The sequence below is a fragment of the Pristiophorus japonicus genome, chromosome 3 (genome assembly GCF_044704955.1).
Source record: "Pristiophorus japonicus isolate sPriJap1 chromosome 3, sPriJap1.hap1, whole genome shotgun sequence".
In the NCBI taxonomy this organism is placed as follows: domain Eukaryota; kingdom Metazoa; phylum Chordata; class Chondrichthyes; family Pristiophoridae; genus Pristiophorus; species Pristiophorus japonicus.
This window is the reverse complement of record NC_091979.1, coordinates 257,890,567-257,913,463: the sequence shown is the minus strand read 5'-3', so window position 1 is coordinate 257,913,463 and position 22,897 is coordinate 257,890,567. Positions and strand designations below refer to the sequence as shown.

At 42.0% G+C, this 22,897-nt stretch overlaps 2 protein-coding genes across 2 annotated transcripts in view; both read right to left on the bottom strand.

Moving 5' to 3' along the window:
* shtn1 (shootin 1) overlaps positions 1-7,262 on the bottom strand; it is a 116,858-nt gene extending 109,596 nt beyond the window's left edge. Inside the window, exons 1-2 of the mRNA XM_070873968.1 lie at positions 7,173-7,262; positions 1,603-1,655 (exon numbers count right to left, since the gene is read on the bottom strand). Of these exons, the coding sequence (XP_070730069.1) occupies positions 1,603-1,655; positions 7,173-7,230 (111 nt within the window). The 5' untranslated portion in view covers positions 7,231-7,262. The remainder of the gene's footprint in view (positions 1-1,602; positions 1,656-7,172) is intronic.
* Positions 7,263-11,428: 4,166 nt separating this feature from the next.
* Positions 11,429-22,897, bottom strand: part of LOC139260239 (V-type proton ATPase subunit B, brain isoform-like) — a 105,058-nt gene continuing 93,589 nt past the window's right edge. The window contains exons 10-14 of the mRNA XM_070876565.1: positions 21,847-21,997; positions 20,107-20,189; positions 14,804-14,908; positions 13,916-14,045; positions 11,429-13,673 (exon numbers count right to left, since the gene is read on the bottom strand). Of these exons, the coding sequence (XP_070732666.1) occupies positions 13,531-13,673; positions 13,916-14,045; positions 14,804-14,908; positions 20,107-20,189; positions 21,847-21,997 (612 nt within the window). The 3' untranslated portion in view covers positions 11,429-13,530. The remainder of the gene's footprint in view (positions 13,674-13,915; positions 14,046-14,803; positions 14,909-20,106; positions 20,190-21,846; positions 21,998-22,897) is intronic.

The window sequence follows — 22,897 nt, the reverse complement described above, 5'->3', positions numbered from 1 at the left end:
AATAATAAATGAACAGTAATTCAAAGAATTAACGGAAGTTCATGAAAAAAAATTGTATTTACCAATGATCTGTAGCACAAGGTCTGAATAATCAAAGACAGCTCCTTATCTCAGCTCTATTGTCCATCTTAATGATCATAAAACAATCATATAACTTGATATTTCTTTTAAAAACAATCCAACAAAATTTGCATTGGCATAACATCCCACAGGGGAAAATTTCATGTTTGCTTTTTGTAGCAAAATTCTAAACGTTTGTCTACCAAAATGCAATTATTGTATAATACCGAATTTTACAGCAAACCTTTTGAGCTGTCGCATTTCTATAAATGCCATTGAAATTTATAATTAAGAAGGAGCTGAATAGGCCGGTTGTAATTAGTAATTAACTAATCAATCTCCATGGTGTTTCACACACGGAGTTTAGAGCAAGTGAAGTATTCTGGTGAAGCAGCATTAGAAAGAAGATGACTGGACACAGATGGAAGGTAGAATAAGGTGGGGTGGGGGGGGAGGGGGGGGAAAGAGAAAAGAGGATGAAGGGGAACGGAGATGTGCGGAGAGAAAGGAGGGGATGATGTGAGAAGAGGGGATAAGGAGAATGGGAAGAGTAACCTACAGGGCTACGGATCAAGAGCTGGAAAGTGGGATTAGGCTGGATAGCTTTTTGTTGGCCGGCAAGGACATGATGGACCAAAACGGCCTCCTTCCATGCTGTAAACTTTCTATGATTCTAAGAGGAGAGGGGCAGGAGTGGGGAGGGAGGGGTAGGCAGAAATGGAGGAGCAGAAAGAGAGGAAGAAAGAAAGCATGAGAGGGGGAAAGGAGTGGACAAGGAGAGAAAGAGAGAGGAAATAGAAGATGATAGAGGGAGGTATACAGGGAGAGGGGACAGAAGGGGAATAGGGTGGAGGGAGAAGAGGAGGAGGAGGAGGGAAACATGTGGAGGAAGGATGAAAGGGGGAGAGTTTGGAAGCTGAGGGGAGGGAAGAGAAAAGAAGGAGAAGGGTGACAACTGGAGAAAGAAAAAGTGGTGGAGGATGTTTGGATAATTAGCGGTGGGGGCAGAACAGATTCTGAGGGCTCATTTTGATGCCCAGTGGAGGAGTATTAGGCAGTTGACCAGCAAAAATATATTTGATCGGTGGAGAGAGGAGGTTGCATAGGCTTATTCCCCTGTTTAGTGAACAAGAGGTGGCAAAGGCTGAAATATCTCTCATGAAAGGTGGGGGAAATGGAAGAGATATAAAAGCTCGTTAGTATGGTGGTAGCAGGACCGATCAGAACTGATCAATGCAGGGGGGTGGGAGGAGAGAAATACTACTTTTGTGGGAGGTGGAGACCCAAAATGGCTCTGTGGTCCAGAGCAAATAATTGGAGGAAATGGATATCATTTTGTATAATAAGTTATAAATAGACTGCTTATTTTTTTGCAAGCTATATTATGTCATGCTTTAAAAAAATGACATCCGTCATATCCATTGAAAGGTAAATGTAGTAGATACTATACCAGCGTGCACTTCTAGAATTCACAAGATAATTATCGAGTTCTACTCCATACGGTGTCGCTATTTTGTTTAGAACTATTGGAAAAGTACTAACCTCCTCTCTTATCTTCTCATTTTCTTTTACAAGTTCTTCATAGTCATCAATTGCTACAACAGAAGAAAAAGACATTTTCACATAAGAAGTCAATGCAGTTTTCAATTATTACTACAGGAGCTCACAATATCGTGCTACCACTGCCTATTCATAGATCTAAAAATGCTATTCGAAGGTCTGTATAAAATTCATGTCCAGTGGGGGGTATAAATGCATAGTTACAATAGTCATACAAAGAATTAAAGTACAGGTTAGGATATATTATACATATGGTGAACAGAATGTGGAATTCTCTGCCACAAACCATAAAGTATTTGAAAAGGGAAAGAGAAATATGCTAGCCATCAGCATTTTACGTTGATATTCAGCATTTTGATTCCTATGTCTGTGTTTGCTGTATACAAATAGCATGGGAATGGAATTTCCTGTGCTGTGTGGACATTCCCCTGAAGTTACCCCAGAATGCAAAAGTACTCATGTGTGGAACATTTGCACCATCAGGTGACTCTCCTGCTGGTTCCTGATCAGGCAGAATAATGACAGCTTAAAACTCTGCTCATATGTCTGTTCACTGAAGCCCAGTTAGCTCTGGTTTAGCTTCCGCAGTGTGGATTGATTTTCAGTGCAGATCAATATTATCCATCGGTCTCTAGGCAGAGCTGGAGAATTTATTTCACATGTGGTTCTCAGTCAAAGAGGTTGTATTTTCAGTCACTCTCTATCCTTTGCCTCTCAAGGATATGTCTTAGTTTGATGGGGTAAGAGAATAGATGAGTGGGATTAAATAAATTGGTTTTTATGAAGAAGAACACTGGTGGATTTTTGATGGGAGAAATAGCCTGTACTGTAAAATTCTACAATTCTATAAACTGTCAGTGCACCTTTCCTCTTCTAAGCTTGAACCCCTGATGGGGGGTGATTTTAATCCTACTTGCGCAGCCCTACCTGGTGGGTGGGCAGTTAAAAAAAATCACCCCAACTCTTACCTGTCCAAAAGCCGTCATGATCGCAACATCTGCAATTTTAACCTGCTCTCCTGAGCAGGCAACAAGGACAGACGCCCGGAGCCAACAGGGTTCTTCTTCACATATGCATGTTGCGGCCCGATGACATCGAGACCCGACTGTACTTTAACTCAGGCCCGAGTGGGGAATCCGTCTGGAGTTAAAATCGGGGCCACATATCTCCTGATTCTAGACTGCGACAACCCCAAAGAAGGAAACAATCTATCATAAGAATCTTGAATAATATTGCCCCTAAAACTTCGCTTCTCGAGAGTAAATAATCTCAGACTCGTCAACCTCTCTTCAGACTTTTAAATCTCAACTCATAGCTCAAATGCCTTAATGAAGATATCAGTTTGGTTACCCTTTTCTGCACTGCCTGGATAACCTTGCAGTAGTCGTGACCACACTGTACACAGTAGTCCCAATGTGGCCATGTACAGACTAATTATTAACCTGAGATTTGTGCTCTTTCCCTCTGGCTTTACATCACAGGGTCCAGTTAGCTTTCTTTACCGCTGCTGTACACAGCTCTGTTGGTTTCAATGAACTATTCACCAATGCTCACAGATCCATCTCCTGTGTTTCATCTTATTGTCTGCAGTCATTTAGTTTATCTTATCACTGTTTATTTCCTTTCAGTGGGCTTATGACCTTGCATATGTCCACATTAAATGCCATTTGCCACACATGAGCCCAGCTTCCCAACTTATCCAAAAAAAAACCTCTATTGCATTTAGTTTCCCTGTTTCCCATTGTTTGATCCCCTCCCCCCCAACGCCACCCCAATTAGGTATCATCTGAAAACTTAGCTTCATTTCTGTCTCCAACAACAGGTTATTTATATTCACTGTGAACAGCAAGACCACATGCTGATTCCTATAGCACCCTACTAATGACCCTTTGCCACATTGATACAGTTCTATTCACAACCATCATTTGCTTTTTTATGGCCTAGGCAAATTTCAGTCCATTTCTTATCTCTTCAGTCATAGTCGGCCCTTTGAAATCGAGGAAGTCTTGCTTCCACTCCAAAAGTGAGTTCTCAGGTGAATGAACAGTCCAATATGGGAATTACAGTCAATGTCACAGGTGGGATAGACAGTGGTAGAAGGAAAGGGTGGGTGGGGAGTCTGGTTTGCCATATGCTCCTTCTGCTGCCTGCACTTGTTTTCTGCATGCTCTCGGCGATGAGACTCGAGGTGCTCAGCACTCTCCTGGATGCTCTTCCTCCACTTAGGGCAATCATTGACCAGGTGTCAGTGGGGATGTTGCACTTTATCAAGGAGATTTTGAGAGTGTCCTTGAAACATTTCCTCTGCCCGCCTGGGGCTCGCTTGCCATGTAGGAGTTTCGAGTAGAGCGCTTGCTTTGGGAGTCTCGTGTCGGGCATGTGAACAATGTGGCCCATCCAACAGAGCTGGTCGAGTGTGGAATCTTACCTCTTATTCCATTGCTGTCCTACCATGTAAAACTAATTGCTTGTGTAGTGTCGTATCAAAATCCTTGCTGAGATCTAAATAAATGACATCCATGTAATTTGTACTGTTAACATGGTCTATCATTTCCTTGAAGACCTCTTCCCCATAAATCTATGCTTACCCCCACTTACCATACCTAGGTGTTTCATGATGCCTTGCATTGCTTCACCCACAACAGATGTTAGGCTCACTAGCTTATAATTATCTGGATTGTTCCTGTGTCCCTTTTTAAAGATTGGTGTTATGTTAGCTACTTTCCAATCCTCCATCACTACTATTTCTGATGATTCCCTGAAGAGAGTGGCAAGAACATGATCAACTTCACTAGCCACTTAAGTACCCTTGTTCAAAATCATCTGGGTCTTGTGCCTTGTCTACTTTTCCTCAGCTTGTAAATGACTACCTTTCTAAAATTGCTGTTTCTTTTAGTGCTTCCTTTTTAACTCTCTTGACCAGTTTCTCCAGTGGGATTTGAACTCACAGCCTTCTGATTCAGAGGCGAGGGTGCTACCCACTGAGCCACAATTGACACACACAATTAGATGGGATTACAAGCTTATTCATAGTCTTGTGTATAGCAGGGTGGCTCGAGACAAATATAAAAATAAAGTAAAGAAAATTAAGTCCCACTCCAGGGAATTGAGCACAGAAAAAAATCTAAGTTGACTTTCCGGTGCAGTACTGAGGGAGCGTTGCACTGTCAGAGGTGCCGTCTTTTGGGTGAAACGTTAAACCGAGACCCTGTCTGTTCTTTCAAGTGGACGTAAATGATCCCATGGCACTATTTAGAAGAGCAGGGGAGTTATCCCCGATGTCCTGGTCAATATTTAGCCCTCAAAGAATCTAAAATGTTCCCTACCATGGATGCTACACTGACTGGCCTTACCCTTTTTGAAAATTTCAATAGGCCAGAGCAATTTCGTTTAAATGTGGTAGTTTACGAAAGGAAAAGTTTTTTTTGTAGTGGAGATCGATGCCTAGAAAATTATGGAATGGTTTAAGAATACAACCTCGGAGTCGGAAAACCACACCCCAGTAATTCCCCCCTCCCCACTACCATCACTGAGGAGTTCCTATATGTTTGGTGCCAAACCCCTTCCCACACTGACTATTTTGGCGATTGGAGTCCACATACCTCACCCGAGTCCATCTCTCCTCTTCCACTCCCCCGCCTCATCCCCAGCACCCTGACTAGCTGAACAACCCCCACCCACTATAACTTGCTGGCTGGAACTCAGACTTCTCACCTGAGCACATCGCTTTTCTCCCCTCCCTTTTCACAGACCATGAGCACAAAAATCCAAGCAGACACTCCAGTGCAGTACTGAGAGTGCTGCACTGTTGTAGGTGCTGTCTTTCAGAGATGTTAAACCGGGGCCCCGTCTGCTCTCTCAGGTAGATGTTAAAGATTCAATGACACTATTTTGAAAAAGAGCAGGGGAGTTATCCCCAGTGTCCCGGCCAATATTGATCCCTCAATCAACATAACAAAAAAACAGATTATCTTATTATCACATTGCTGTTTGTGGGAGCTTAATTGTGCACAAATTGGCTGCTGCGTTTCCCACATTACAACAGTGACTGCACTCCAAAAAATACTTAATTGTCTGTAGAGTGCTTTGAGATGTCCGGTGGTTGTGAAAAGCGCTATATGAATGTAAGTCTTTCTTTTCTTTACTTCTATTGTCGTCCATATTGAACTTTTCCTTGTGGGCGGGCACTTCTTCATTTAAATTATGTGGTTGATATCCAGGCTAGATAACTGGACCTAAAAATTACTGCCATACAGAAAATAGTCAGCTAAGAATTAAGGAAACTACATTTCATAAATTCTGACATGTTTTACATATTGGTAAATCTTTTATGTTGGTGCACAGTGACTTTTCCTGTACTCTGCTGCAAACTCAAAAGTCCATCCCTTGCAGCATCAGTGAACCATTTCCATTTTCCGCATCATTATCTTTCTGGCATTTGTGAGATCTGATGGAATTAGTGTCCAATCTCACACCTGCTAAAAATGGGGTTAACGCAACCAAAACTCACTTCACTTAATACCCTTACAGATGAACTGCAGTGACCTTCGTGCCATCAACTTAAGCTGGTGTCTGATCCAAGTCGCAGAGCTAAATTTAACCTACTGCACCATCCAAACCCCCAAATTTAGAGAATTAAGAAATCAATTCTCCAATCTTGCCAGATCACGTCTCATTTTTACTTTTGGTAGAGCGTTACAATAATAGGCCTGTTCCATCTGTCACTATACCACATTGAAATAGAGTACAATGCCTGCATTGAAAATTAGGTCAGGCTGTAGTTCATTGATCCTGGCAAATACTTACAGTGAGGCCTTACTACATAGCGTGAGTAGTACTCTATTTATATATATCTTTTTAAACAATTAGTGTTGGCAAATTGCTGATATTGGGATTGCATAGGCAGTGATTCTATCACTGACAAATTAAGGATATAATTTATCACTACGTATAACATGTAATTTCTGCTAATAATTACCCTGAAATGTTGGATCTTGACTGTCGATGAGTAACTGTCACTCAAATGTACAGAACTATGCAAGACCCATCTCTGCTGCAAACGCAATATATAATGCAGCATGCACTCAGTTATGAGGCAGAGGCCTGTAATACAGCTCACTCAAAAACTATTGAAACCAGTGTCCAGCGGTATCGTTCATATAAGTTTGCGTTGAGACGCCCGAATAAATTAATTGCATTAAAGGCGCCATTATTTCACATATATACAGATAAACTGCCGGCATTATCTGAAAAGTACAGCTCTGTGCCAAAAGCTGCCCTTAACGTGCTCACGAAATCACAAAGCACTCATTTGACAGGTACTTATTAATTGACAGAAGCTTGTAAGAGTTCAGATTTTAAAATGTATCCCTGTCAAAGCTGCCTTGTTTGGAACTAAGTTGGGGAACTAACTTCTTCACCTATTCGCCAAACATTTAAATCGCTTCAGTGTTTTTAACTGTTTGCAATTGCTTTATTGCGGGGAAAGAGCCCCTTGTGGATCGTAAGGGGTGAGGTAGAAGTAACATTACATCTTTAACACACGCACGCACCTTGTTTCGACAAGTCGTTCAGGGTTTTGATGTGTTTTTCTTCCTCAGAAGTGGCCATTTTTGCTGGGGGTGTCGAACGATCCTGTGTGTCTGGGAGTTCACCTGTTAACAGGAAGTAGGCAGGTGGCCCTCCGATCCACGCTGGCGCTGCTCCAGGGGTGACTGACGAGTCCTGGTATAGCTGCAACCAGGTAACTTTGAACACACCCTGAAACAAAGCCGCAATGGAGTATTGTTTCTACCAAAAGGAACTAGGTAGCTCAAGGCGGTATTTATCATTAAAAACATTGTGTTATCTTCAATGCCCACAGTTGTGTGTCTATTTCAAAAGTAAAGGTATGACTCGAGGAAGGAAGCCAGTTCTGATGAAAGGTCACGACCTGTAACGTTAATCCTGTTCCTCTCGCCACAGATGCTGCCTGTCCTACTGAGTTTTCCCTGCATTTTTTGTGCGTATTTCAGATTTCCAGCATCCGCAGTATTTGGCTTTTGCTTGAGGAAATCCAACCGTTCACTTTTTCTTCCTTGGCTTGTGAAGCCAAGACGTTCAGACTTTTAATGGGAATTGATTCTGATCACGATATTCCTGGGTATGTCTACCTCCAATATTCTGCAGTTGCGAACATTGGAGGTAGACATTGGCACTCGGCCATTTTTGTAGTTCATTGTAGCTGTTTAATTTTTGAACATTTTTTAAATAAAAGCACATTGCCATCAGCACTTGCAGCCTTCTCACTGTCTCCTCCCCCCCCCCCCGCGGGAAGAACGGGCGCCTCCTTCCCCCCCCCGCGGGAAAGAATGGGCGCGCCTCTCCCCTCCCCCCCGCGGGAAGAACGGGCGCCTCCTTCCCCCCCCCGCGGGAAAGAATGGGCGCGCCTCTCCCCTCCCCCCGCGAGAAGAACGGGCGCCTCCTTCCCCCCCCCCCCCCCCGCGGGAAAGAACGAGCACCTCCTCTCCCCTCCGTGGGAAGAACGGGCGCCTCCCCCCCCCCCCCCCCCCCCGGCAGGAAAGAATGGGCTCCCCCCCGGTCCCGCGGGAAAGAACGGGCGCCTCCTCTCCCCCCCCCGCGGGAAGAACTGGCGCCTCTCCCCCCCCGCGGGAAGAACTGGCGCCTCCCCCCCCGCGGGAAGAACGGGTGCCTCCTCCTTTCCCCCCCCCCCCCCCCGCGGGAAAGAACGGGCGCCTCCTCTTTACCCCCCACGGGAAAGAACGGGCGCCTCCTACCCCCCCCCCCGCAGGAAGAATGGGCACCTCCTCCTCCCCCACACCCCACGGGAAAGAACGGGCACCTCCTCCTTTCCCCCTTCCCCCCCCCCCCCGCGGGAAAGAACGGGCGCCTCCTCCTTTCCCCCCCCCCCCCCGCGGGAAGAACGGGCGCCTCAGGCTGACTGCAGCATTCTCCGTGCCTGAAGCACTTTCACACAGGTAGGAAGATGGTTTATTTAATCTTTTCTTTGCTTATAAATGTTTATTCAGGTTGGATTTATTTATATAATATTTGTAGAAGTATAAATAAGGATTTATTGTAGAATTTAATGACTTTCCTTCCGCCCCCCCTACCTCGTTCTGGACGCCTAATTTGTAACCTGCGCCTGATTTTTTAATGTGTAGAACAGGTTTTTTCAGTTCTACAAAAATCTTCACTTGCTCCATTCTAACTTAGTTTGGAGTACATTTTCACTGTGGAAACTTTGAAATCAGGCGTCAGTGGCCGGACACACCCCCTTTTGAAGAAAAAATTCTGTTCCAAAGTTCTGTTCGACCTGACTAGAACTGCAGAAAAAAAAATGTGGAGAATTGCGATTTCTAAGATAGTCCGTTCTCCATCAGTTGCTCCTAAAAATCAGGCGCAAATCATGTGGAAACTTGGGCCCATAGTGTAGTTCACGACTTCAGGACATCCAAAAGTGCTTTACAGCCAATGAAGTACTTTTGAAGCGTAGTGACTTGTAATACAGGAAACGTATTATAAGCTTACCAATGGTATACTGGATAGATCTAATTTTCCCAGATCGTAGAATCGTACAGCATGGGAGGCCATTTGGCCCATTGTGCCTGTGTCGGCTGTTTGAAAGAGCTATCCAATTAATCCCACTCCACTGCTTTTCCCATAGCTCTGGCAATTTCTCCTTTTTGACTATATATCCAATTCCTTTTTGAAAATTACTAATGTCTGCCATTCCAGATCATCATAACTTGCTGTGTAAAAAAAAGTTTTCATCTCCTCTCTGGTTCTTTTGCAAGTTACCTTAAATCTGTGTCCTCTGGTTATCGACCTTGCTGCCAGTGTAAACAGTTTTTCTTTATTAACTATCAAAACCCTTCATAATTTTGAAAAGCTCTCTTAAATCTCCCCTTAACCTTTGTTCTAAAGAGAACAATCCCAGCTTCTCCATGTAACAGAGGTCCCACATTCCTGGTACCATTCTAGTAAATCTCCTCTGCACCCTCTTCAAGGACTTGACATCCTTCCTAAAGTGTGGTTCCCAGAATTGGACACAATACTCCAGCTGATGCCTAACCAGTGATTTATAAAGGTTTAGCACAACCATCTTGCTTTTGCACTCTAGGCCTCTATTTCTTATGCCCCAAATCAAGTGGACTTTCTTTGCAAGTACTTCACCTTATTTGGATAATTAAACTGAGTAAGCATAACTTTGCTTGTGAATGTATTGTCTTACCATCATTGAATGAACTCTCAAAGCTAGCTGGCTTACAATGAGATAATGGTAAAGGTACTGTTCTGGAAGAATGAGATCTATTCAGCTGCCAGCCTTTCTTCATCCAAACTGATTCTTGTGAAATAGTTGCAAGACCAACCAGAGTAGAATTATATTTTAATCTATGGTGAACAGATGCTGGTGATAATGGTGAGATATCACAAGTTGGGACCAATAGCCATTGGAAAAACATTTTTCAAATTTTTTTGTATATGCCTTACTAGAATTGGTATGCCACAGTATTTACAGGGTTGGGTGCAATATTTGACACCTCCACCCAACTGATGTGATTATTTGTAGGTTCAATAGATAATTATTGGTATCACATCTGCTCATATTTTGAACTACTCGAGATCATGGGAAACAGACAGAAATCCTGTGTGCAGATAAAATTCTTGAACTGCTTACCTGATGTAGCCTGAGTCCTCTAGCAAAAACAAACATCTAGCTCCAGCCATCCCCTATTCTTGGCCTCGGGCTTGTCATTTTTTTTGCTCCTCAGATGAGATTAAATGATTGATGATGGGTGTGTGCTTGGTTGGAAATGGGTGCCTAATAGTGATGGTCCAGGCCTCGCAGTTCCATTTGGATACTTGGCTCCAGTTAACCATATTACAATAGCATTTCCAGTTGAGTCTTAAGCAGCACTTAAGCTGGAACTTCTAATTGCAGCGATGCGAAATTTGATCTCAACTGCAGTGGTATCAGCCAGTATAATGAATGCCAAAACATTCCCCAACAAGTCAAAGGAAACATTGTTTTATAATCACAGGGTTATTGTGCCATATAACAACGTATATTTGATCTTCTGAGCCATTATTCCTCGAGGAAAAATGTAAAAAAGTTCTGTCTTTTCATAAAACTGCCTCATTGTCTTCTATACCGGTCTATAGCTCACCACCTACTCATTTCTGCATGTAACTTTTTTCCACATTCATTTCATTTGTTGAAGTTTCTCTTTCCTGTGTTTGTAAACCTCTCCTTCAATGCATCTCCTCCCTTTATCTCAAACACTTGGGGCATTTTATATCAAAGATACAAATGCAAGTACATTTTCTTTATGGCTCCTGCATATGTTTTTTTAAATTGCAATAGTGTGGGATATTATAAAATAGTAGGCAATATCAAGGGTAGGAAGTGGCAATCTGGGAAATGGTGGGATATGCGACATTGCGGTGGGCTAGCAGTAAGAAAGGAGTTACTGGAGTACTGATGGTGTAAATTTAGCAGCACTGGAGTTCCTGTAAGCATTGCTTGGGGGTCCTGCATTTTAGTAGCATTTAGAAATCATCCGTGGGTTTGGTTGGTAGCATTATGGGAGATGAGGATCTAGTAGCACCAGGCAATAGAGGGGTGGGGAGAAAGGCAATTTTGGGATTGGGGAACAATGCAAAGAGAGTTTTACACTGATTCGGGGTGGGGGGGGGGGTGTTAGCTCGTTCCCAACCGAAGAGTAAGCCTCTGCAAAAAAACAGATTTCCTGGGATTTGAGACATTATACGTACAAGTAACAAAATAACTGACACTTCATTCGGATTTTTGTGTGCATGTGTTTGTTATAAACACTATCTTTACTTATTTATTTTTCAGATGAGTTAAATATCCAAGTCTGTGGCTGAAACTAATCGCAACATTGAATAATTTAATTGATCAATACCTTTTACTTGCCAGTTGGGGATTGATGGGCTTCATAAACAGTGGATCAATTTGATTGCTGGTTATTCATTGGTATTTGTTAAACTGCTTTTAATTTGTTCACATTTAGTCAACTTGACAAGTCCTCTTTCAGAGTCAAATTTTGATTATTGTGACAATGTGGCAACTGATGTGTAATTTGTTGCCACTATTTGTAATAATTCATTCTTGAATCAACTTTGCGACATGTTTCTACTGATTCCTGCTCCCCCTCACTATAAAAGTAAACATAGAAATGAAAATCAGAATCTAGGTGACAGTATGAAAGCACAAAACAGCTCCAAGTATTCAATACTGTATCTTTAAATCATCAACAGACTACATACAACTATTACAATCACCATGATTTAGAACAGTAAGAGAACATAATTCATGTTTTGAACTAGTTACTCAAAAACCAAAGCAAGCTCAATATTCCTTAAGACACTCCATTCAATTAATTTCAGCATGAGTCTAAAATGTAGTAATCAGCAACGGCATAGAAATAAAGTCTAAAGCAGGCATGCAGATTAAATGTATATTTAAAGTACCATTACATTAAATAGTTAAATATCTTGACCAACAGAGCAAAGGCAAAATTAGATCCAACTTGCTGCTCCAAAACAGGCATCGTGATGCACTAACGTATTAGACTAGTTCTACAATAATCAAAGTGTTCACAGTATGTTTTATATTGTATCCACTGCAAAAAGAATTGCATTGTAGCAAACATTTTCTAGAGACTATCATAAGCATTTAGAAGTCTAATTTTTCCTTTTTAGAACTTTATTTATTGCCAATTTAAGTTGCACATAAATAGAACAGCAGTGTATACACATTCAGTCCTCTACAATCTAATTTTCAAGACAGAAGTTTAATGGAAACGCTCAGTAATTTTGACACTTTTATAGAGGAGGTTCAATGGGTAAGTTTGTTTTTAAAAGAACATTTAGTCAGAAGGAATGTAAACTTAGTGGAATATTATTTTCTTGTATAATGTACACAGATCAAAAGTTACACAAATGAATTTGGATTAATATTCAGATTATCTGATCTTCCCACACAGGAAATAAATAGTTAATTAAAGCCCATCATACTTTTGTAGTTTTCTACTTCTAATTATAATCAAGTAGAATGCATCTCCGTACCATATATTTTGGCCTAATTAAATAGTCAAGTTAATCACCAACTTTGATTCAAATGATTTAAGAAAACTATTTTTTTAACCCCTATTATAGCTATAACCACAGAAGTTAAACAATCCAATTTCTGAAGATTGGTACATAGGAAGCAAGTGCAGGACATAGTTAATTCAGATCTATTTGCTTGTATTAATTAATTTCTCTGTAATTGACCAGGAATAATCTTTATGCTGTGCCTTATGTCATCAAAAACATCTTTCACAGTTAATTATTTTTGAAATACAGGACTTGTGTAGGCAAATACACTTTAAACACGGTGTTGATTTTTTTCTATGTTCTTGGTAACAAGTTATATTAGAACAAAATTTGACCATATTTCCTCATTTTAAAAATTCTAACAATTCCCTAATTAAGATAAATTAGGCTTGGTTGGCCAATGCAAATTGTTACATTAAATCATCCAATATCTAGTTCCTCTTTTACTTTTGAGATGAGAATGTTTGCCTTTTTGATTAGCTGAACTGATTGATCTGATCCCAATTGATACAGATAATAAATCTAATTATTTTTTATTCACACACTAAGAATGTAAACAAATAGATTTCAATCGCTGTAAACAGACTTCTGCAAGTTTCAGCATGCTCACAGATACAGATTTTACAACTAGCTGTATTTTGTGGACTCCAATATAATACTTTGAACTTTATATTTTTACAATACAAAAACATGGATATATGTAAACAATTGCTGGAGTGTGTAAAGTATAGACTGCTTCAGTACTAAATGTGCTCTTGTATAGTTTGAAAAAATCTCCCACTCTCTTTACTGATGCTTAGCAGAATCTCTTGGGTAAAACTCTGCCAGTACACTTTGAGGAATACGTTTCAACATCTCCTTAGGGAAAATTCGAAGCAACTGCCAGCCAATATCCAAGGTTTCAAATACAGTCCTGTTGTCATATGAACCTGAGAAACAGAACAATTTTTTTTTCTTAGATGAACTGTGGCTTGTGTTTCTTTTTAAAGAAACTGGAACATATTTATGTGCTAATCATTATGCATTTAAAAATGATATTTAAATCAAATCAATAAAATGTTCTTGCAAATTATTTTCTGTTAATAAATACATAATATAAATATATAATATTCTAAAGCTGAATGATTAACCCTCAGACAATTTGTATGGATCAATGTATATATACACATACCTTGTGCAATGAAGTTCTTCTCAAATTTATGCAGAAATTCTAAATAAAGCAGGTCATCAGGTGAGAGAGCTTCCTCACCAACCACAGCCTTCATGGCTTGGACATCTTTGCCAATGGCATAGCAAGCATACTGTAAAGATATAACTATTTAGTAATACCTCTGCTGAACTGAAATTGGTTGGTTAAAATATAAAAATAAACAAGTTATTAGAACATTAACAGCTAGATAAAGCTAGGCTTGATTTAAGTATTCCCTGTCATTTGGTTTTGTTTAAACTTCAATGCCTTCACACACTTCATGTGCAAAATATTTAGAATGCAAATTAAACACTTGGACATGAACTTTAAGCTTGTTGTGGTGATATCAGCCCTGGGGAAGTAGTTCCATTTATCTAACAGTACAAGTGGAAAGTACCAAGGTAGTCAGGCTACACTCAACCTATAATATATTCTGTCCCCTACTGCCCCATTACAATTAAGAACTAGTAACAAATTTGAGGCCGTTGTGGTGAAGACTCGCATCCACCGGAAGCTAGGCCAAGACTGGTTAACCTAATTTTTCTTGGTTTGCCTACAAGCTAGCACACAGGCAAGATTGTGATTTCAAACTTGGGTTGTAGAAGTGAAAAAGTAGTATTGTAACCCATTAATGGGCCACCAGCTAGTGAACTATTGTGTAAAATAAATCAGTTTCATAGACCAACCTCCAAAAAAAAACACAAGTCTTCTTTAACTGCATTAAGTACTGTGTAATTTTTAGTTCAAATTCAACTCTTGTTCTGACATATGAGCAGCTCAAAAAGTAGCACGCTTAAGTGTCTGTTCAGTAATAATAATATCTCAATTTTGAAATACGATTTTAGGCATTTAACAGTTTAAAAATCTTACCAGCTGATTAGACACATCAGGATGATCTTTCCGTGTCATACCTTCTCCAATGGCAGACTTCATTAATCGGGATAAAGATGGTAATACATTAATAGGAGGATAGATCTGTAATAAGCAGTTGAAAGTTTGTAAATGCATTTCCTCTCAAATAGATAGGAGTTTGATATGTACAATTTCTGCATTGAATAATTAGAGGTATTTCTCCATGTATAGTATACTTAAGATACCATTATAGGGACAAGTGATTTGCAGTATACAACAAAGTATATCATAGTACATATCCTATAATAGCACAAAATATGAAAGTAAGGAGTGTTCTCAAACCAGAATCACAGCCTTCTTTTTAAAAACTAGCATACTATTTTTTTTCACAACTGCATCTCCTCTTTTCAGCCTCGACTTGAACAGTTGCTTCCTTTAGCTCCGTGTGACCAAGTGTCCGTTTCATTATAGGTTGTCGATGCACTAAGTTTCATTTGTCCATCTCCCCCACCCCAAAAAGAAGTTTAAGCTAACCCATGTAGAGGGGAAAGGAGTTGTCTGCAATCACTTTTTTAAAAAAAAGAGAATTTTAGCCACGGTAGCAATGAAATAGCACAAAATATAACTATACCTGTAGGCAATCAATATCACCACTTAAGAAAAATTTCACAGCTCCCATAAAGTAATTTGTTTAAAATATTACCTAGGATTTACAGCACAGGTCCGAGAAGGTGTTTATACTACTCACAAGCCTCCTACCACCCTTCTTCGTCTAATCCCATCAACATATCCTATTCTTTCTCCCTCATGCGCTTATCTAGCTTCCCCTTAAATGCATCTATGCTATTTGCCTCAACAGTTCCTTGTGGTAATGAGTTCCACATTCTAACCACTCTCTGGGTAAACAAGTTTCTCCTGAATTCCCTATTGGATTTATTACTATCATATTTATGGCTCCTAGTTCTGGTCTCATCACAAGTGGAAACATCTTCTCTACATCTATACTATCATAATCTTAAAGACCTCTATCAGGTCACCCCTCAGCTTCTCTTCTAGAGAAGAGTCCCAGTCTGTTCAACATTTCCTGATAGATATAACCTCTCAGTTCTGGTATAATTCTAGTAAATCTTTTTTGCACCTTCTCCAGTGCCTTTATGTCTTTTTATAATATGGAGACCAGAACGGTCCATAGTACTCCGTGTGGTCTAACCAAGCCTCTATACAAGTTTCAACGTAATTTCTCTGCTTTTCAACTCCGTTCTTCCAGAAATAGATCCCAGTACTTTGCATTTTTATGGCCTTATTAACCTGCATCATTACTTTGTGATTTTGTGTATCTGTACCCCCAGATCACTGTTCTTTTACCCCATTTAAACATTTATTTTCCATGGGGTATATGGCCTTATTCTTCCCACCAAAATGCACTACCTCAGTTATGGTAGGACAAAATTGTCATGTATCCTACATGGCTACTGTTGGTACTATTACAAGGTGTGCCAGAGGGCACAGCAGTGGGAGAATTGTAGGTTACCTGTACAGGTGTGCCTGGCCTAGTATAAAAGGCAGGCCACCAGGTGTGATCCCCAATCTGGAGTTAGCAAATAAAGGACTAAGGTCACAACAGTTCAAGTACAACACATTGCCTCGTGGAGTCATTATTAGAGCATCTAAGGACACAGCAATTGGCGACGAGATTACGAACTTTCACGTGAAAATGGCTACCTTTGGTACGTTTCAGCAGTTCGCCAATGGTGATGATTGGGATGCATTTGTGGAGAGGCTTGACCATTTCTTCACAGCAAACAACCCGACAGGAGATGACCCAGCCACACTGGCTGATAAGCACAGAGCTATCTTGCCAACCAGTTGTGGGCCCACCGTCTATGGCCTAGTCAGGGACTTGCTGGCACCAGCAAAGACAACGACCAAGACGTACAAGGAGCTCGTAACCCTGATCCATGAGCAACTCAAGCCCAAGGAGAGCATCCTCACAGCCAGACACCGGTTCTACACCCACAGACGGCCCGAAATTCACAAAATATGCTGCAGACCTTAGGAGACTGGCGGCACCGTGAGTTCGGCAACCACCTCAATGAAGCGCTGCGGGACATTTTTGTCATTGGTATCGGCCACGAGGGCCTTCTTCATAAGCTGTCAGCGGATACCACAGTCACACTGCAGAAGGCCATGTCCGTGAGCCAGGCATTCATGACCTCGACCTGCGGTTTTAGGCAGATGTCTCACCCTCAGGACTCAAACCCAGCAGGTACTGTGCAAAGAATGGTGCCGTTTAGAGGCTGGACTGTAGAGCTCGAACCCTCCGGGGAGAGAGAGAACAGGCCCCCGAATCCCTTAACTCAGAATCTACCAAGGGGGGCTAACTGAGTAGCTTCATGTTGGCGTTGTGGAGGGAATCACAGGGCTCACCAGTGCTACTTTAAAGACGATGTGTGCAAGGGCTGCAGCACAAAGGCCCACCTCCAGCAAATGTATGAGAGAAGTATGACTCACGGTCGATGAAGAGTCTGCAGATGGTCATGAATCCAGCGTGGATCATGAAACGATAGGCAGAGAGGCAGCTCAGCCCCACGATGAGGTATATAGCATGGTTATCTGCACCACCGAGTGTTCCCCGCTGAAGATGGAAGTAGAGATAGATGGCGTTCCAGTCTTCATGGAAGTGGACACGGGGGCGAGCCAGTCAGTAATGAATCAAGCAGCCTTTGAGAGGCTAGGGAACAATCAAGCTGAACGTCCCAAGTTGGTCCCGGTTGAGGCAAAGCTGCACGCGTATCCCGATGAACTTATCCCAGTCTTTGGTAGTGCGAATGTAAAGGTACTCCATGATGGCGTGGTGCACAAGTTACCCCTGTGGATTGTTGCAGGTGAAGGACCAAGCTGCTCGGCAGAAGGTGGATGGAGAAGATCCATTGGAAGTGGGAAGACTTCAACCCTCCAGCAATCGACGTCCTCCGCGTTCGGAGGCACAGCAAGCCCTCACTTGAGGGTGGACCCGGCACCAGAGAGCAGACCAGCACAGCACCCGAGGCACAGATTGCTCAGCACGACTGCACGGAGATGATCCAGCTGAGACGACCCAAACACACCTTCCAGGCTCCAGTAGTAGGACTCCAGAGGAAGAATATCGGATCCAGAGGCGACTTCACAGCTTTGGTGGCAGAACTCGGGGAGAAGTGGATCACCGCAGTCGATATCGTGGACAGAGGAAAGATGGCGCCCAAACCATGAGGTGAGGCGCTGAAGAAAAAGATGGCGGCGGCCAGACCATGATGTGCAGGGCTGACGGAGCAACATGTGGCACCAAACAGAGAAGAGGATTGGGGTAAAGCAAGCAAGGCTCTCTTAAAGGAGGCCTGCAACCCACTACAATTAAAAGGGACAGTTTCACACACTGAAGCAATACAATAGCAACTGTAAGTTAGAGAGAAAATGTGTAACTGACGATCAGAATTGTGTGCATGCAATAAGGAAAAGTCGCACGATGTAAAATGTGTAATTGATGATTAGAATTGTGTACATGCAACCAGCGAGGAAAAGTCGCGCCATCGTGATGGGAGCTACCGAGTATCAATCATAAAGCAATGAAAAGTTGTGCAATGTAGGACTTCAACTGCACGCAGCCAATGCAGTGGGCAGACACCCATCAGGAGCACACAGGTCCAGCGAGCTACCCAATGCTGTAGCCTGCGTCCTGGGGACCAGAGTTATGCACCATGGAGTGTGGCCACAAGCAGCCAATACACACGAGCTGCAGAGCAAGTGACCTCAAGCAGGGCAACGGCATCGATACCCTGCCCCTGATCGGCTCCAGCTCTCAGGCACCCGATAGCACCAACCGCCACGAGCCTGAAAGAGCAAACTGTGCTAAGGCGTAGCCCCCAGACCCCATCGCCACCAAGGCCATACCCGGAAACAAAGGGTCACCCGCTACAGTCCCCCCCAAAAGGGACCGGGACCAGCCAGGATCCTAAACCAAACAACGTCCAGGCCAACAATTCAGCAGTTCCCTGTGCACTGCTAGACTACAGCTCCTCAGGGAGCGGCAGCAACCCAGGGTGCAAAGGACAGGGAGGTCACAGGCATCTATGAACCTGCCCGACGCTAGGAACCACGGCAACAGCCCCAAGAGCAGGCAACTTGAGCCAACCGGGTTCCCACTGCCAGCATTGGGCATTGTGCCGCCACCAGACTGCAGGAAAACCATCCAGCAGTTCTGGAACTAGTTTGTCCTTACGCACCGGTCACCGCATCGATAATGTATCTCACCATTCGAACGTACTTGTCTCAACGGAACCACAAATGTAATGCAAACTTGTTTTTCTGAACTTGAATGTATATGAATGCAATGAGCCTCCAACATAATCTATATGTGGGGGGGGAAGGGGAGAGAATGGAGTGGTCAGGGACACACGCAAACAGCAGCCACCAGCATTCTACTGCGCCAACCACTCACCCAAGATTAAAACGACCTGCCAAGAGTCAATCAGATAGAGCTAAGCCCAGAGCACAATCAATGCAGAGGCGATTTGCACTAAAGGCTTAGGAGAGAGTGATGTCATGTATCCTACATGGCTACTGTTGGTACTATCACAAGATGTGCCACAGAAGTGGGAGATTTGTAGGTTACCTGTACAGGTGTGCCTGGCCTAGTATAAAAGGCAGGCCACCAGGTGTGATCCTCACTCTGGAGTTAGCAAATAAAGGACTAAGATCACTACAGTTCAAGTTCAACACATTGCCTCGTAGAGTCATTATTAGAGCATCTAAGGACGCAACAAAAATAATCTCAAAGCGTTCAAGCTTCCTGAAGAACATTTCAGCTCTTCCCACATGCTTTGCAGATGTTCATTAAAACTGAATCAATTACGGTACCTGACATTGGTTAATTATCTTCGATACCTTTACCTCCATTTAAGTTAGGTTTATACTATACTCTCTGGCAACTCATAGATGCAAGATGGCTTCCTGAAGGGGCGTTTTGCACCTTAGGACTTGGAACATTCTGAATTACATTGCTACTTTTGCTCACCCAAAACTATTTTGTTAGAGGCAAACGTATAAGTGCAGGTTCAGGTAATTATTTGTACAAACACTTTAGAATAAATGCAACCTGAATTATACAGCTGAAAGAATTTCTAGTATCCATCTAAACAGATCTATTTAAAGCCATGAGAATTATAAGCTTTTAAATCCATGGATCCATCACCCGAATACCACTAAATCAAATTTCTGAAACTTGTGCATCGTTTCCAAACCATCTTTTTAAAAGGCACCTTCCAACTGATTATTGTGCATCCTACCTGTCTATTGTGTAACTGACGGTCAACATAGACCTGCCCTTCTGTAATATATCCAGTTAAATCAGGAATGGGGTGAGTAATATCTACAAGAAAAAAAAAACAGGTTATAATCATTTAATTTTCAATAGCAAACTAGCAATGAATGCACACTTCTATTTAATCTGAAAGAAAATGTATTTGATATTAAAAAATGGTAATATGGCATAATTTTCTGTCAATTTCGAAATAGAACCATACAGCATAAAATGAGGCTGTTCAGCCCATCGTGCTTGTGCCAGCTCTTTGAATCACCTACCCAATTAGATCCACTCGCCTGCTCTTTCCCCATAGCCCTGCAAATTTTTCCTCCAAGTATATATTCAAGTCCCTCTTGAAAGTTACTAGTAAATCAGCTTCCACATCATAACTCACTGCGTTAACAAAATTCTCATCTCCTCTCTGTCTTCTCGTTACTGACCTTCCTGCCAGTGGAAACAGTTTCTCCTTATTTACTCTTCAAACAGATAAATGTGAGGTCGTACATTTTGATAGGAAGAATAGGGAAGTCACGAGTCTAGGTGGGGTAGAGGAACAAAGGGATCTTGGAGTACAAATACACCAATCATTAAAAGTTGCGCCACAGGTTAGCAAAGCCATAAAAAAAAGCAAACCAAGCACTAGGGTTTATTTCTAGATGGATAGAATCGAAAAGTAGGGAAGATATGCTGAACCTGTATAATATGGCGACCACAATGCATGTAGTTTTGGTCGCCATATTATAAAAATAGAGGCACTGGAGAGGATACAGAGAAGATTTACAAGGATGATACCAGAAATGCGAGGGTATACATATCAGGAATGGATGAACAGGCTGGGTCTCTGAAAAAAGGGTGACCTAATACAGGTCTTTAAAATTGCGAAAGAGTGGATACAGAGAGAATGTTTCCACTTGTGGGAAGAGCATAACTAGAGGCCATCAATATAAGATAGTTGCCAAGAAATCCAATAGGGAATTCAGAAGAAACTTCTTTACCCAAATGTGGAACTCACAACCACAGGTAGTGGTTGAAGCAAATAGTATAGATGCATTTAAGGGAGGCTGGACAAGCATATGAGGGAAAAGGGAATAGAGGGCTATGCTGATATATTTAGATGAGGAAAGACAGGAGGAGGCTCGAGTGGAGCATAAACGCTGCTGTGCGTTATATCCTATGCAAACCCTTCATAATTTTGAACACCTCTATTAAATCTTCCCTTAACCTTCTCTGCACTAAAGAGAACAGTCCTAGCTTCTCCACGTAACTGAAGACCCTCATCCCTGGTAGCATTCCAGTAAATCTCCTCTGCACCCTCTCCAAAGCCTTGACATCCTTCCTAAAGTGTGGTGCCCAGAATTGGACACAATACTCGAGATGAGGCCTAACCAGTGATTTATAAAGATTTAGTATAGCCTCCCCATTTTTCTACTCTATGCGTCTATTTATAAAGCCCAGGATCGCATATGCACTTTTTTTAAACAAAGAAACAACCATATCAACTTGTCCTGCCACCTTTAAAGATGTGTGTGTGAACCCCCAGGCCTCTTTGTTCCTGCACCTGCATTAAAATAGTAGCATTCCGTTTATACTGCCTCTCCTCATTCAAAAATGCATCACTTCACATTTCTCTGCATTAAATATGTGACAATATTTTAAAAATGTGTACGTTATCTTTCACTCTTGCTTTTATAGATCAAATCCAAAATACACCCTTTTTACTCACCATCATTAGGCATAGTAAGGATAGGAATCTGTGTGATGGACCCATTCCTGCCCTCAATACGTCCAGCTCGTTCATAGATGGTCGCCAGATCTGTGTACATATAACCAGGAAAACCTCGACGACCCGGTACTTCTTCTCGAGCAGCTGAAACCTTAGACATAAAAGATAAATTACTTGTATACATTTTTAGCACCAAATATTACTTTACAGAACCAAGTTGCTGCATGATACTTTAATTTTTTTTAAACAAAGGGACAAATTATAAAATCTTGATATTTGAAACCTATTTACATTGCAGACGCCTTTAGTCCAATCATATGCATACATATTGGCATGCATACATTCATCACACACACATTTTATATATTAATACATGTAGGCAAAAATTTTGGGGGTGAGGATGGGCTCAACTCAGGCTGATCACCTGCCAGGATGGGTGGGAGGGGCAGGAATTTGGGAGTAGCATTCAATCTGCCAAATTTCTGTCCCATTAATGGGTCCAAAATCCCAATTTGGAAGGGGGGGGATGGGCACATAATCAAGTATTCCATCCACACTTCTACATCCACAGCAAGCTTTGTGGGGGATGTCTGGGGACATTCCCAGGCGACTCCATAATTCTACCCAGAGGGGATCCAGTACTTGAGACTGCAAGGTGCCACTCCAATTTCCCAGCACTTCTTTGGGGATGGCACATCTGTTGCAACTCTACAGGTGTAGGTCTTCTGGCCAGAATATTACAATTACCCCATCCTGAGGATCTACTGGATTGTCAAGGGTGTTGCAATATGGATGAGACAACAAACAACAGACTGTCTATCTGTTCAAAGAGGAACAAGGTATATTTCTGCTGTGCTAGCCAACCTTCCTCCCTCAACCATCACACAATCTCAGATTTGCTATTTATGGGATCTTGTTGTGGTTAAGTAGGCTATTGCACTTTACTACAACAGCTTGCATTTATAGACAGAAAATCATGACTACACTTGAAAGTAATTCATTCAATGTGAAGCTGAGAGGACATGTAGCTTGGCAAAGATTCCAACGTATG